Consider the following 12,743-nt stretch of genomic DNA (forward strand, 5'->3'; position numbering starts at 1 on the left):
AAACATATATATATATTCAGTTACGTATTCCTATTGTTCTCTCTTTTTGAGGGGGATCTTTTCTATTTTCTCTGAGAAATCTTAGTTTTTCCACAGATTAACATTTAGAATTTAGCATGTGGTTGATAATACCAAAACAATATTTACTGATGCGTAGAACTAAATACTTTGACTATGAAAGAATGGAAATTATGTAAAGTAAAAAAGAATATGTGCACTCTTAATTTTTGAGCAACAGTTTCTGTTATCTTCCTTAGTTTGCTCTAGCTGATTGGGGCTCTGACATGTATTGATGTACATGTGCTATCCCCAGTTACTCAGATAGTATGTTCTGATAAAAGTGACCTCATTAGAAGAAATGTTTTCTTTTTCTTAAACAGTGTCATAAATATACATTACATTTGTTTAAGGCATCCTATGTCTTTGAAGTCATTTCAATGTACAACACAGTGTCAGCTCATTAACATTGGATCAAAGTGTATATTAAATTTCTGATTAAACATCCCCTCTCTTTCAGCTAGGAATAAACACAATTATAACTTCTTCCTTCCTGGTGTTGGTTTAAGATTAACATGTGCCCAATTTTAGTGAGTTTGACTGTTGCTTCTAGCCAGCTGGGTAAACAGACTTTAAGGAAATTAGGTGAAGTTTAGCATACAAGCCTTTTTTTCATAGTGTTCAAAACTCCTTACATGTGTTCTAATTAACCTTCTTTTTGTTTAGCTGATGATTAGGTTTAATATCTGTGTAAGACTAGGCTTGTTTAACATTTCAACCAGTTCTGTCCTTGGGCAGTTAAAAGCTGCCAGTGCAAATGCGTGAAGATAGCTGAAATTGCACTGGCTGGTGATACTGCCTACATAAAAGAAATTTTAGTGCTCAGTAATGAGAATCAAACATGCTGTACCCATAAAGATTATGAATTTTGTTGGGTTTTTTTTCCCAACAAAATTCAAAATAAGATAATTTAAGAATTATTATTTTTGTTAAAGAATATACAGACAGAAGATACCCTTGCAGAAAGAAGGTAGTCCTTTTTCGTCAGCCTTAATTTCTAATGGATACCCAGCCCAGGTTGCAGATTGTGCTTGTTTGTCAGTAGAAGGAATAGGTAGAAGGAATCCTGGTCCCACCACAGCACAGTCACATAAGTTATGTATCTGCTACATGGGTGAGTGTGGGTGTGGGTGTGAGTGTGGGTGAAAGTATGTGATGCCCTGGACTCAAATTTGTGTTTCTGCATGCTAATGACAGTACCTCTACCTTTATTGTGGTGCGCTGTTCTTTACTGAGTCATCTTGCTTGTCCTGTAGTCCTGACTGACTGCTTGTAGTATCTGGTCCTTCAAGAGAAGTGTACAGCTGGTTTGGGGGGTCTTTTGGACATGACATTTACAGAATGAGTTATGGGGGCAGACTGTGACAGGTTTGAGTTGAAACCATGCAACCAAGCTGCTGCCTTGCCATGCTATCCAGAAAGTAGGTGGGTTCTGGGTGCCGAATGAGGTTATGAACTCTGAGGACTATGTCCAGGCTTGTATTAGTTTAGTTTGGAAGCTTGGCTAGTTTGGGCTTGAACAAGTGTTCACACCTAAGTTTAGAAAACTTTGCTTGTGTAGTTGAATTGTTGTTTTCAACTGCTCTTCTGCACAGGAGTGGTGGCTTACGGTTTGTGTCATGACTTTGTTTCTGCCTCCCTCTTGTCCGTTGAAATAGAGTTGTTTTGCTAGGATTTCTGTAGATTGGAGGAGGAAATACTCTAAATCTTCCATCTCAGCACTGGAATCATAAAACTCATAGATCAAAACTTTTGGTTATAGAAAAAGAAAATGTATCCCTAGATAAGAGCTGGATACAAAATACAGAAAATGAAAAGCAAAAAAAAAAAACCAAAACCAAAAACAAACAAAAAAAAAGAATCAAGAAGATAAGGTGAAGATAAGGTTAAGATATGGTATTTTAATGCTATACCTTAAATGTGCATTAGAAGTAATTCTCTAATTGCTTTATTTTACAAAAATGGTTATATGCCGTTGTTTTATTACATATAGAAGAAATTTAGAAGAACTTCCTCTTAAATATGTGAAATATTTAAATCTGATAATTAAATTTTTGAATTTTTCCTTTGAAGGTTCTGTTTGATAAATTTGAAATAGGAAATCTTTCAGTAGAGACTATTCTTCTAACTTAAATGGTAATTACTGAGTGTGGCTGAAGTATGTTGATTACTGTAGATACAATTAGTTTGAATGCAGATGTCTGAATAGAAATGCAAGTTTCTACCTGTTTCATGAATCAGAGATACTGTGTTTATTTCTGTATTTTTTTCATACTGTAGATGACTGTGAGTGCCCTTCCTGGAAAGTAGTTTGATCTGTGTAAAAGAATACTTTCCCTGTAGTAACATGTGGAAACAGTTTGATGGAATAAAATGAGAAGAAATTAATCATAGTTATTCTGAGCTGCTTCTGCTGGTTCACAGCCAGACCTAATTTAGACTGAAATCCTTATGAGATGGTAATGTTTGGAAACATATAAATAATCTTTCACCCAACAAAAACCATTCCAGGACATATTTGTAAACTGTTAGATACCTAGCATGTCTAGATTACCATTGATTGTTATTGTTATGTAGTTCACCAGTGTCCTAATGCAATCCTTGTCTTCATGGAAAAGCAAGATAAAATTGCTTGTATGTTTACCAAGTTCACAATTATAAAACTGACTTTAATGGAGTTCCAAGATGGATACAGTTGTCCTACTAAGTGTGACAAGCCCCACCATCTCCATCATACAGTTTCAAAGAAGTTAGCTGCTTTGAAATTATGAAAATGTATTTCTAATGTACTTCTATTTTCAGTGTCTATATGCAAGCCAAGTTTATTTTTTCTAAGGCAGGGTGGCTGAATTATTTGTGAGCCTTGCTTCAGTTCTATTTTGCTTGTCAGAGGTGAAAACAACTCTGAATAAAGAATTAAAATTTATGAATACAAATATTGAGAAAACATGTAAAGGCTTAAGAGTAGGAACATTCTTTTAAGCTTAGCACTCATAGGCTTGCTTTTCTATGTCTCATATCAGGCCTATTCCTAAGTAATATTTAAACATCGAATTGTTAGTTGGTATGATTAAAATATAAAATAAAGAAACATAAAATATACACTTTCTTAATGCTACTAGAGGGCTGGGAAGATAGCATAGGGAAAATGAATTTCAGGGGAGACAGAGGCTATGAATGGAGACAAAAAGTATTGTTGGTGTAATTAAAAAGTAGAAAAGAAGTCGTGTTAGAGAGGTGGAAGGCTTTGCCTGTTTATGACTAGACTCTCTACAGTTTTAGGCTGTCATTCCCACTCACTTGAAGTTGAGGGTTCCAGATTGGCTGTGTGAGTGGACTTTGTGGGTCTGCATTAGTACTTGGGGCTTACTGTGGACAAGGGCATGCCAAAGACAGCATACTTTTTTTAGTATGCCAGCCTGGAGGATCTGTGGTTGTCTGAGGTTGTTACCACACTGTTCTAAAACAAAAGGAATTGTAGTTCTGACATTTTTTGTAAGGATTTTGTGCCACTACAACTTTTTTTTCTTCCTAGTCCATGTCATTCAACTTGTTGAGCTTTGCAGCTATTTAGCATTGTTCTGTTTCAACTCTGGCTGCCCAAGAAGACCAAATCAGTGATGCAGTTGTGTTGGTTTTCATGCTCTTTTGGAGCTTTTGGGTCTTTGATAACTTGTTCTTGGTGTGTTGTGATGTAAGTGGGGTGTGTTTGTCCCAGGTGAATATTGCACTGTGCTTTGGATATCTGTAAGCTGGATAATTTGTTTCTTGTGATAAAAGCTCCATCTCACTACCTAATCCTTATGATAATTTTAATGGGTTCTGTTTGCATTTTATTACCTAATATTACCTTATTATAAATAAAATGAGGATTTAAAACATTTATGAATATTCAGTAACAGCAAGCTACACTGCATTATGTTAGCCAAGTTGTTATGCTGTGTGTCAGCTTCTGTGATCTAAAAATTCATATTTCATTTTGTAATAAAAAGTGTCATTAATACTTTTTGGATCCAACATTCGTTGAACTGACTATGTTGTCTGATCGTAAAGCACACCCTGGTTACGGATTCACTGGATACACACATCTAAACAATTTCTTGTTAGAATGGAAGTATGATAAACTGAGAACAATATGTTACTGTTTAGTGAAAAGGTGGGTTAGTACACCTTGTATCCATTGAAAATACCCTGTTATACTGACCTTCATCATGCACTTCATTCTCTACCTTTTTTTAATCACCATTGAATCTTTAATTCTTGAATGCATGTTGTGGTCTAGGCAGTTATGCAAAAAAGAGGAGCACAAAACTGAGAACCTTTTTGCAAATGTTTTTGATTTGTGCAGTCTAAAATGGGTCATAAAAGACACCTGTTGTTTATAAAAGCATCTGGAAGCAGGTTCAGTTTCACCAGATCGATGGATGAGCTTACTTCTGAGTGACAGGAGTCTGTCACTTCCCCTGAAGTTGATAGAATTCTCTATTCTTAGGACATTTTAGCATTGTTTTAAGGAAGTAATAGATTAGGAGGATGTTTTTTCTTCCAATATGTTGTCTACAAAAGAAAACTAACCAGTTAGTGGTATTTATTTCAATGTCTGTTAGGCTATAAAAGAATATTTTAAGAGCTTGTCCACTCATATTTGGATACTTTAACTGGTTTATTTTAAGAAGTATGCAAAAATGGGGGAAAGAAATGCATTTCCTGGACATGCCAAAGCCAGTGCTTGACTGTGTTTGAAGTAGAGTGGCTTGAAGGCTGTAAAGTGAACATTTAAAGAATTTCAGTTTAACTCTCTGTTAAGTATTCACATTCAAGAAGGGTGTATGATGCATTATCTATGATTTTGAAACCTCCTTGAGGTCTGACTCAAAATTATTAGAAATCGGAAGATAAGTACTCTGAGTAGAGAAATGTCAGTATAAGACCCAGACACTTGCTTTAGACTCACAGGATTTGTATTTTGTGCTGTGGTAATTCAAAGTACAAAAAAGATTTTTAGAACTAGAGTGACATTAGCAAGTACTTCTAATTTTAAATGAGGACACGTTTTCTTTGTTTTATTCATTTTTATGTTCATGTCTGAACCTTGCGTGAGAGCCAGGCCAAATACTTGTGCATTCCTGACATAAAGAGCAAGTCAATGCCTCTCAAATTAGAACAAATCAAATTCAAGTACCTGAGACTCAGTATATACTCTCTTTTAGTAATATGGAAATAATTTTTTGTTACCAATTTATAACCACAAAAACCAACATGGAAATTCCTTGCAAAAATTAAAATGCTTTTTGTTGTAACTGAATAGATGTGGACTAGCTGAGTGATCGTGTTCTTCACTTACACCCCACAATTATCAGGGACAGAAGTCCCATTAACTACAGTACTGCCTTATTGTATTATTGTCCCTTCTGTGCCCTAATATTTAAGTTTCTGAACTAAAAAATGTAGTCTGTAGCCCTGTCTTAAAGTCCTAAATTTTCCATTCAGTTCATTGCAAGGCTGCTAGCTGGAATTCAGAAAGGCTTTGTGCTTTTCAGAGTTGGGGGGAGGCTTGTGCTAACCAGAAGGAAGTACTGCAGAATGAGCCATACATCTTAAAAGTGTGCCCCTCTTTGGCCTGCATATAAGACAAAACTCACAGCTCAATTCTTTTGATTTTACATGCCAAATATTACGCTTAGACCATGAATGAAGATACAATGAGCCAGTTTTGGAAGCAGAAGCACATGTGGTGAGGTCTGTGTGAGCCAGCGTGGGTTTGGCGGCTCTGCTGGCTTATACCAGCTCAGGGATGTTGCCAGCAGTACTGCAGATGCAAGGTTTCCTGTGTTTGGGATGCAGCTCTCTTGTGCCGTAAGAAAATAGTGCAGGGCCACAGGCCCGTATTTTCCCTTGCTTGGTCCCAATTTCACCCAGTCTGAAAGTGGCCTTAGGAACTAATGTAGTTCATGTGTCACTGAGGTGGTAAATGCGGTCCTGTGTTGGGTCACATCATCTGGTTGAGGGAGCCTGTGTGTGTTTGTGAGACAGAGAAAGGTCCTGTGGAAAGGTGAGCCAGTAGTGAGCAAAACAGACAATCAATTTCTGTATCTTGTCTCAGGATTTTAAGGTATTAATACTCACTGCTGCACCTTAGCAAGTATGCTTGAGCTCAGCTTTTGGGGCTTTTGGACTGCAGCTCCTTATCATATGAAGGTTTTCTGAGCAGCTGAAATTTCTTGGCTTTACTAAGTACCAGAGCCCTCTGTTCTGCTTTCAGTCATGGACTGGGTTGTTCTGTTCTGTAATAAAAGCTGGGGGTTTCTTTTTAAATCAGATGACTGCTTATTATCCTGTTTCTACATACACAGAATTTCTCTCATTTGCATGATCAAAAGTCAGGCATAAATCTTATTCTTTGTATTAAATTTCATGTTTTCAATCAGTGTCAGGTATAGTTTGAGTGGACCTGCTGCAGAAAAAAATCTTCCTGTGCCCAACTTGTAATTTCTTATTGAAGTGGTGGGAAGAAAGAGGAAAATTGCAGCCTGCCACGCTGGACTCAGTTATGGGGTATTGTAAAAGAAAACTGTAGTTGTTTGAAAAATGCACTTGTTAAATGTTAAGTGCCGTGAAGCTTTCAATTACTTGAGAAGTTAATTGCAGAGTTTAAAAAAATGTTGCATTTGGATTTAGTAGAAATTAGGTCTTTCTGAATTGTTTGGAAGAGCTAGGCCTCAGCAGAGCAGGAGTTGTGGTTCAGTATTGTCACAAAGATACCAATACAGATATTCATAATTTTTTATTGTGCAATTAACCAGATGGCAAGAAAACAATGTGTTTCAGAGTTCTTTTAAGAACATAATTCTGAGTATTCAATTTTATTTAGAATTGCAGTTTGGTTTTTTGTTCCTCAGAGTGCATGTTTCACTTGTGAGATTTGGTTACGCAAGTCACATTGTATTCTTCCAGCCGGTTTTATGCTGAAAATGTAACATGACAGGATTGTTAAAAACTGTAATAAAATATTGGATCAGCCTAAGGAATCCTCTTTTGCTAAATGGCTTTCTGGAATGGTAACTGTTCCAGAAAAAAAAATTCAAATATATAGCTAATTACAGAAAAAACTGTGGGTAGCATGCTGCTCTCTCTCTTTTCCCACGACCTTCTAATTTTATAATTTTGTGTGTGTGTGTGTATGACCAATTAAAATATGACGGCAGAGCAAAATAACATAGTCCAAATGCCCAGCAGCTGGGATATAGATGTAATAATGCATGTCCTTGAATCATAGGAAATAGAGAGGGGACAAATTGCAGATAATTTAGTCTCTCTACTTCTGCTATGCACAGCTTTTGCTCTAAGTATGTCCGTTAAATTTACACCTCCTTTAATACCCTGACATATTACTAAAATTATAGTGATGTTTAGTTTTCTCAGTTTGTCTTTTCTATTACAGAAATAAAATTGATCCTGTCTAGGACAGAAAGGTGGCCTAGATGACCTCTTGTGGTTCTTTACAGACAGTTATTATGTGATTTCACAATTTTTACTGGTCTTTCTGTACCACATTTTGCCTTTAGATAATAGTGTTTTGCTCCATGTAGTTTTTATATAGGTATCTCTTCGCATGTATTAGAAAGAAAAAGTGCTTTTCAGATTTTGAGAAAGTAGTTCAGATATATCTCTTGTCACATGAATCTTTTGTATCTTTTCACTTCCTTCACCCTGCCCTGGTTGCTCATGCATATCAGAACTCTTTGGGCATGAGAAATTGGTTCACATCTCTGTATTCATTCTGTAAAAGAATGAACTAAGTAATTTACTAAACTGTAGTTTAGAGCTCATGAAGTGCTCAACACGCGGACTGCATTCCTCTTTGTTTAATTGTTTAGTAGTGTAAAAGGGGGAGAGAAGAGAACTTGTTCTTTCTCTTTCTGAGGTCAGAAATCTTCTAAGAATGGACAGGACTCGTATTAGGGCAGGATTTGCCAACAGAGATAAGTAATATCAATAACAGCAGTGCTGATATGTGATAAGGGACATATTTTTTTTTCCTGTGTCAAAATTCACTAATCCTCAGAAAATCTGTGACTTCAGTGAAAAGTGTCAGAATTCACCAGTGAGAATGATTTTCTAGGTATACTGATTTAAGATGTTGGATAATTCCACATGTTTTGAAGCAGCATCAATTATTCTTTTTTTATTATTCTTAAAAATTGATAATAAGCGGTATAGTGTGAAGATGCTGTTCTCAGTGGTTAGCATTGATGAGAAGCATGCTTTTTGCCCTGTGACTTCATAGGCAGTGTTCTGCCATTACATTCTTCATATTGTATGAACCACTCTTGTCCCAGTTTTTTTGAGCAACATCCAAAGCATGTGAGCATTTGATAAATTACTGATGTAGTGTGAGTAACTTTCTGGTATCAAAATGCCTAAATCCACATCGGAGAGTTCTGTTTCAGAGATGCCGCGGATCTTTAATACTATATATTGATGAAAAGATCAAAGGTATGTGTTTAATTGGTTTCAAATCTAAGCAAAACTAAAACTGAAATATAAGCATTTAAATATCTGTTCTGCAGCACAGTGGTGCTGGATATTGAGTACTTTCAGATGTATATGCTGTGTTCCCTCTGATTTCACTGGTAAATGTGATTACTTGGCATTTCGACTTGGTGAATTCAACACAGAGGAACAAGCTCATTTTTTTAAACTTTTCTTGTAGCATGATTCTGATCAGTTTAGATCTGTTTAGATCAAGTTGAGATCTGTGAAAGCAATAGGTGTTGTGGATTGTCAAGGCTTCTCAGGTTTGTCTGCTGCTGTTTGCTATCACAACAGGCCTAGAACTGTCCTCACTGAAGCTGCCTACTATGTATACAGAAGAAAGTCTGAAGAATGAACATCTCAGATCTGTGCATGTATTTGCAGTAGATATTTATGAAGGGCTTAAGATTCCTTTTTTTTTTTGGTAAAGTGTCCCTCAGTGTGTACTTATACAGTCTTCCATTGCTCCATTAATCTTGAAAGTCTCATACAGACTAAGTAGTATGACTTACGGATTTTAAGATACAGGAAAGATAAAGAAGGGAAAAAAATAATTTTCAAGCTTTTTTTGACTAAAGCTATGTGATATAAATTAATAACACTGAGGTCTCGTGTTGTGTTTTGTTTCACAGGCAGCAGGAGCAATCCGCCCTTTAGTTTCTACTGTTATTGCCTCTGCTGCTGATGGCTGCTTAGACCACTCACTGGAACGTGCCAGGTACAGAGCGAGTGAAATGCCTCAGGCTTTCTTGTTTGATACAATCTATGAAGCATACCAACAGGTAAGACATTAAGACTTTCTAAGACCTTTTTTCCGTTTACTCCAATTAAAAAGAAAAAGAGGTAAATTTATTTCTCTTCTTTCAAGAACAGAGCTTCAGCATCTCTTTCCGATCACATCAAACCGTATGCATCTTCTGAGTCTTTTAACAAAATCCTTATCATTCGAATGTGTTCAAATTTATGTTTAGTTAACTGTCAAATACAAGAGGGGTTGATGGCTGGAAAGATGGGTTTTCTTTAATTTTTATTGTACATTAAATATATTACTTAAATGAGTGGGTTTATATGTTAAAAGTTAGGTGTCTATATAAAGTATGTATTGTTGACTGATTATCAAAGGGTTTTGGATGCACAGTGTAATAATGACATTTTATAGTAATTTAGTGGGATACAGGCTGTTCTAAAATACTGAGATAATATAACTTGCTACATCTAGGTAAATGTTTTGTTTCTTTTTGCATGTGTATTATACATACTTTGATTAGTGGCTGAAAATAATGTTTACTTAGTCTCTGTTGTAATTCTTCATTTTTTCCTAATATATTGCTTCAACATTAACTTTATTCAAGAAAATTAAAGTTAGGGGTAGTGTGTTAAACCCTGACTCTTTTGCCTTTATTTGCCCTGAAGACTGCTTTTATTTGCCTCACCCTGCATTCACAATTTACTGGAAACATTCCAGCCTTTCGTCTCGACATTCTACTTCCTTTTCATTCATCACCTTGTGGAAATTGCCTGTCCTCCAGGTATCTTCCAGACTGACTGGAAGCAGAGTATTTCTTTTGTCACTTGGAAGGAATTATTTTTCATGTTAATGCTGGCAGTCATGCTTCCCATCAGTCTTTCAATTCTAAACAAGCCCAAGTTTCTGATACTCACTTTCAGAGAGTACAAAGCTTAGAAGTCACTAACAACAGAAAAATGTGAGGACAGGCAATGAAGCTGTTACTTAATTGTTCAGTAATTGTTTTCCTTAGAAATGTTGGCACAAATTCCATGTCATACCCTTTATGCTTGATACTTGAAGCTATTAGATGCTGAAGATGAAGGACTATCTGAAATAAAGAGCTGCTTAAGTGATTGGACTGGCTTCAACCTTTTTGCTTCTGATAGGAAGCAGGAGGGTGTTCTTAGTATATGACACACAGCTGATACTTTGGAGATTCTACCTGGAATGTAGTGGGTATACTCATAAGAAATGCAGCCTCTGTGTGCATAAGAACACATCTCAAGAGACGACTGCTATTGTTGGTCATACAACTCTTTCTTAATGTGTCTATCTTTTGGCAAATTGCATGTTTATGTGCTGTTTCTTGAAACCACCTTCCCTCCCTGCCCCCCAAACAACCCAGTATTTTTTCTACCGTGTTTGCTCATGATTTGCAAATACAGTAGATCTGGCAGATACATTAAAAGCTCTTGCCCTAAATGCCTCACTCAAAAGACAACTATATTTGCAGTTCCTATGCTCCTCTGAATAGTTTTTTTCTCACATATGCATTCCATCAGTCTTCTTTTTTGTATCCCTGCTCTTTCAAGAACAAGCCACCAAAGTTGTTAGAAGCAACCAAGGCCATGGTTTCTTGTCCCCAGTTCCCTTTGCTTTGGCTAAATTCTGGTCATTTAAATGCTCTGTGCTTTGGCCCCTTGGGAAGTATAACACTTTGCTAAAATCTCTCAACTCATATTGTTTCCTAATTATTTATGTTTCAATGGTGTCTAGCTGTCCAAGTCAAGGATTAAGACCTTATTGTTCTGGGAACTGTACAAACAAATAAAAAAAGACAGATAATCGTTGTCCTAAAAGACCTAGTCAAGCTACTGTAGGACAGATTTTTGTAGGCATGGATGCAGCTTATGATGCTTCCTAAATATTAACATATCCCTGATCAATTCCCACAAGCTGATGAAGGTAAGTATCATTGTACAGATGAAGAAAGAAGAGAAAATAATTTTGTTACTCATGTTGCAAGTCATTCACAAAGCTGGGAATGGAATTAATTTTGGCTGACTCCACATGGGATCATGATCCTATGCCTGTGTATTTTATACAGTTGTGACCTTTATGCAACAACAGTGTGGAGAAAAACAACAGTCAAACATGCATTCCTTGGAAACAAACTGTCCATCTGAATTAGTGCTTCGAGTAACACAGGCTTTTCAGTTACACTGTGGGTAATGTGCAATACTGCTTTTAAACTCCATCTCTATTTAAATGCACCATCTGATGTGATAGGTTTAATGTGTTTACTTCCAGATGTGTTCGTGAATGTAAGATCTCTAAATATATTGACCGCAAACTTGCAAAATTCTGGGGTTTTCCTTGGGATTTTGGGTAAAAGGACATATAAATTTGTTAAGGGGATAAATGTTATGTTGCAGCACTACTCTTAGTTCTAGTATGTCCTAATTTGTGAGTTCTTATTTCCTGCACAATGTAATGAACCACGGTAAATATTAGTAATGGACAAGTTAAAAATTTTAAAATCAAAAATGCAAATCTCTAATAACTAGTAAAACCTCTGGAAAGGTTGTTAAAAAATGATGGAATCCATGATTTACTTCAATTCTAAACTACCTGGGATAAAATCAGCCAGTTGAATTTTTTTATTATTATTTTTATTTTGTTATGTTAATAACAAATTCCTGATCTTTGAAAATGCATACTTCTTTTCTATTCTTACAAATCCCAAGGAAATTCGGGAAAGTTTAAGTGTTAATTGAAAATCCACCCTTTCCAAAGATAGCAAATAAGGGATAGACTTCTTAGACTAGACTTGTTCATTTTTGCTTAAGGTAGTTTCATGTTTCTGTTCCGCTTCTTAATTTAAATAGGAACAAATGTGAAGTATGATCCTGCAAGCCTGGGAAGAGGTGGGTGGGGGAAAGACTTCACTTTCCAGAAGTCAAGTGTTCCCTGGAGCATACCTTTTAAAAGAATTAGAGTATCAGGAAGTCAGGTAGACTACCATTTTCCTTTAATCAGAGTAGGCTGACACTGATTTCTGTAATACTTGTTTTTGACATACTGTGAAATGCACAAAGATCTCAAAGTTTTTTGTCTTTAACACAAAGCATCTTGTGTCATATCATGTGTTTGTACAAAGTAACACAACCACAATATATAAAGGCTGAAATACCCAAACTTAACAAAGCATTGAACACTTGAAATGTTTCTGCTAAAGCAAGAAAGGTAGCAGGAACATTTAAAAAGCTTTACCTTTCATGATCTGGAAGAGAAACAACCAAAAACTGAAGCAGAAGAGCAGTGGTAGGTAGAAGATTGTGACCAGGTTCTATGTCAGATATGTAAACAAACAGCCCTGGGAAGATGATACAATGGTTAAATAGTTGTCAGCACGAATCCG

The 12,743-nt window shown here is 36.1% G+C and overlaps 1 protein-coding gene across 1 annotated transcript in view; it reads left to right on the plus strand.

Moving 5' to 3' along the window:
• Positions 1–12,743, plus strand: part of CRPPA (CDP-L-ribitol pyrophosphorylase A) — a 117,894-nt gene that overhangs the window by 16,425 nt on the left and 88,726 nt on the right. The window contains 1 exon segment of the mRNA XM_032110568.1: positions 9,225–9,374. Coding sequence (XP_031966459.1) covers positions 9,225–9,374 — 150 coding nt within the window.

The sequence above is a fragment of the Corvus moneduloides genome, chromosome 1, assembly GCF_009650955.1.
Source record: "Corvus moneduloides isolate bCorMon1 chromosome 1, bCorMon1.pri, whole genome shotgun sequence".
NCBI lineage: Eukaryota > Metazoa > Chordata > Aves > Passeriformes > Corvidae > Corvus > Corvus moneduloides.